At 44.4% G+C, this 3,050-nt stretch overlaps 1 protein-coding gene across 1 annotated transcript; it reads left to right on the top strand.

Annotated features, from left to right (window-relative positions):
- The first annotated feature begins 2,441 nt into the window (after nucleotides 1-2,441).
- LOC102248276 (RNA polymerase II subunit A C-terminal domain phosphatase SSU72) lies at nucleotides 2,442-3,029 on the top strand. The gene has a single exon (XM_005878616.2). The coding sequence runs from the start codon at nucleotides 2,445-2,447 to the stop codon at nucleotides 3,027-3,029; it is 585 nt and encodes a 194-aa protein (XP_005878678.1). The 5' UTR covers nucleotides 2,442-2,444.
- Nucleotides 3,030-3,050: the final 21 nt, after the last annotated feature.

Below are 3,050 nucleotides of genomic sequence, written 5' to 3' on the forward strand. Positions count from 1 at the left end.
GCACTTGTCCTTTGTTGATTTGTTGATGATAGCCATCCTGACAGGTGTGAGATAGTACTGCATTGTCGTTTTGATTTGCAACTCTCAGATGATTAGTGACTTTGAGCATGTTTTCATATGTTTCTTGGCCTTCTGTATGTCCTCTTTTGAAAAATGTCTATTTATATCCTTTGTCCATTTTTTGATTGGATTGTTTAGCTTCCTTTTGTTAAGTTGTATGTGTTCCCTATAAATGTTGGAGATTAAACGCTTATCAGAGATAACATTGGCAAATATGTTCTCCCATGCAGTGGGCTTGCTTGTTGTTTTGTTGATGGTTTCTTTTGCTCTGCAGAAGCTTTTTATTTTGATGTAGTCACATTTGTTGATTTTCTCCTTAGTTTCCACTGCCCTAGGAGCTGTATTGGTAAAGATACTGCTACGACAAATGTCTGCTATTTTGCTGCCTATGGCTTCTTCTAAGATTTTTATGGTTCCCCATCTTAAGTTTAAGTTCTTTATCCATTTTGAGTTTATTTTTGTGTATGGTGTAAGTTGGTGGTCTAGTTTCATTTTTTTCTAGGTATCTGTCCAAATTTCCCAGCACCATTTATTGAAGAGACTGTCTTGACTCCATTGTATGCTCTTGCCTCCTTTTTGAAATACTAATTGAGCATAATGACTTGGGTCAATCTCTGGGTTCTCTATTCTATTCCATTAATCTATATTAATCTACTGGCCTGCTCTTGTGCCAGTACCAGGCAGTTTTGATAACAGTGGCTTTGTAGTATAGTTTGATATCTGGTACTGTGATCCCTTCAAGATTGCTGCAGCTATTTGGGGTCTTTTTATATTCCAGATGCACTTTTGGAGAGTTTGTTCTAGGTCTTTGAAGTATGCTGTGTGCTTGTGTGACTTTCTTCTTCCCCAACTCAGGGAAGTTTTCTGATATTATTTCTTCAAGTTGAATTTGGGGCATAAGGCTGAGATTTACCAATTTTTTTGTTGTTTATTTGTTTGCTTGTTTTGCCAACCCTAAATCTAAATATATTGTGTACTTGGACATACCAATGACTTTTTTTTTGCGTGAAAAGGATATTGAAGTTTACCCAAAGACAGAGTCCTTTGGGGTAGTGACTAATGAATTTCGCAGAGTCTAGAAGAAATCCTCCTTCAAAACTGCTCAAAATTTATTGAGATGTCAACCCCTTTTCCAAGAGGAATAATCATGACACGAATACCAATTAAATTCAAATGCTATGACAAAGCACCTATTTAGAAGTCTCTTGCATATTAGACAGGTTTTTTTCTTTTTTGCTTGTTCTGTTTTTTTCTTTGTTTTTTAAAAATATATGATAATGTTAATAGCTAAATGAGTTTCAACTGTAATAAGAATTCATTTACTTTGTTAGCTTAAATCATTGCTAATAACTCACATTAACTGTATTTTCTGTGCTAGTAGACAAGTGTATAACTCTTGGTAACTGTTCTGTATTATTCCTTTTTCAAATTTTCATCTGATATCATTTCAGTTTAAAGGGAAGGAAAATGGATTGCTATTTATCTTCACAAATGTTTACTAAAAAATGAGGGACATTTTATTAATGTTTGAGGTGTTGGTAACTTGCCCAAGAGCACACAGTCATTCTGTGTAAGAATCTGGATTCTCTCATGGCTCTAACTACCTTTTAAGCCTACTCTCTTCCTGCTATCTTCAACTGCCAAACTTTCCCATCTTATTATATGAGCTCTCTCTTCCTCACTATGCTCAACCATGTTTTCTGCACAGAAAAGTCATGAGAGATTTTCATAAATGATATCTTCAAGATATATTGCTTTTGTGTTTCCTTCCTTTAAACTTGCTTGACATTTCCGGGTCTTTAATCCTATATCTTTTTCACCCAAATTTATATCGGATGTGTAATTCCAAGCTCACTTTGCTCTACTGCTAGATACAAAGGAAAGGACATGGTTATTGACATTTTTTTAATATCAGAAAACTCAAAATGAATGCATTTGCTTAAAACTGCATTTTCAGTTAATACTAAAATGCTACAGCAATGGTGCCATAACTAGCTTGATGTCAACAGCTAGAAAAATTGAAAGGTGTCATCTATTTCAAGTGTCGCTCTGATCTCCATTTGTCAGTCCATGGCTGGGTATCTGGGCCAGTGAGACGAAGCCTCCAGACACTGTGCACAGGGCCCCACACTGTCCACAGGACACTGCACACGGCCCCACACTGTCCACAGGACACTGCACACGGCCCCACACTGTCCAAAGGACACTGCACACGGCCCCACACTGTGCACCGGACACTGCACATGACCCCAAGCCTTACGTTCCTCCAACGGCTTCACGTCACGTCACCTTACGCCCTCCGGGAGCCCAAGCCCCTGCTGCCATCTTGCCGGCCTGAGAGCGCCTCTGCTGGGAGAGGCCAGTGCGACCAACGACCAACGGCCATGGCATCGGCGCAGCTGCGGGTGGCGGTGGTCTGTTCCAGCAACCAGAACCGCAGCATGGAGGCCCACTACCTCCTCAGCCAAAAGGGGTTCGCGGTCCGGTCCTTCGGAACAGGGTCCTGCGTGAGGCTCCCCGGGCCGGCGCCGGACAAGCCCAACCTGTACGATTACAGCACCACCTACGACGCCATCTACCAGGACCTGCTCCGCAAAGACCCGGAGCTGTACGCCCGGAACGGCGTGCTGCGCATGCTGCGGAGGAACAGGGCCATCAAGCTGCGCCCCGAGCAGTTCGCCAGCTGCCGGGAGCCCTTCGACCTGATCCTCACCTGCGAGGAGCGGGTGTACGACCAGGTGGTGCGGGAGCTGACGGCGCGGGAGCAGGAGACCCTGCAGCTGGTGCACGTGGTGAACGTGGACATCCAGGACAACTACCGCGAGGCGCGCCTGGGCGCCGTCCTCCTCTGCGAGCTGTGCCAGTGCGTCAGCCTCCTGGACGACATGGACAGCGACCTCGCCGAGCTGCTGCTGGAGTTCGAGGAGCACAGCGGACAGCCCTTCCTGCACACCGCCTGCTTCTACTGACCCGCCGCCCAGGCCGCCGCC

This window comes from Myotis brandtii, unplaced genomic scaffold (genome assembly GCF_000412655.1).
Source record: "Myotis brandtii unplaced genomic scaffold, ASM41265v1 scaffold568, whole genome shotgun sequence".
Lineage (NCBI taxonomy): Eukaryota > Metazoa > Chordata > Mammalia > Chiroptera > Vespertilionidae > Myotis > Myotis brandtii.

What these genes read in the sequence shown, in the direction of transcription:
- LOC102248276 (XM_005878616.2), top strand. Translation starts at nt 2,445, where the DNA reads ATGGCATCGGCGCAGCTGCGGGTGGCGGTGGTCTGTTCCAGCAACCAG.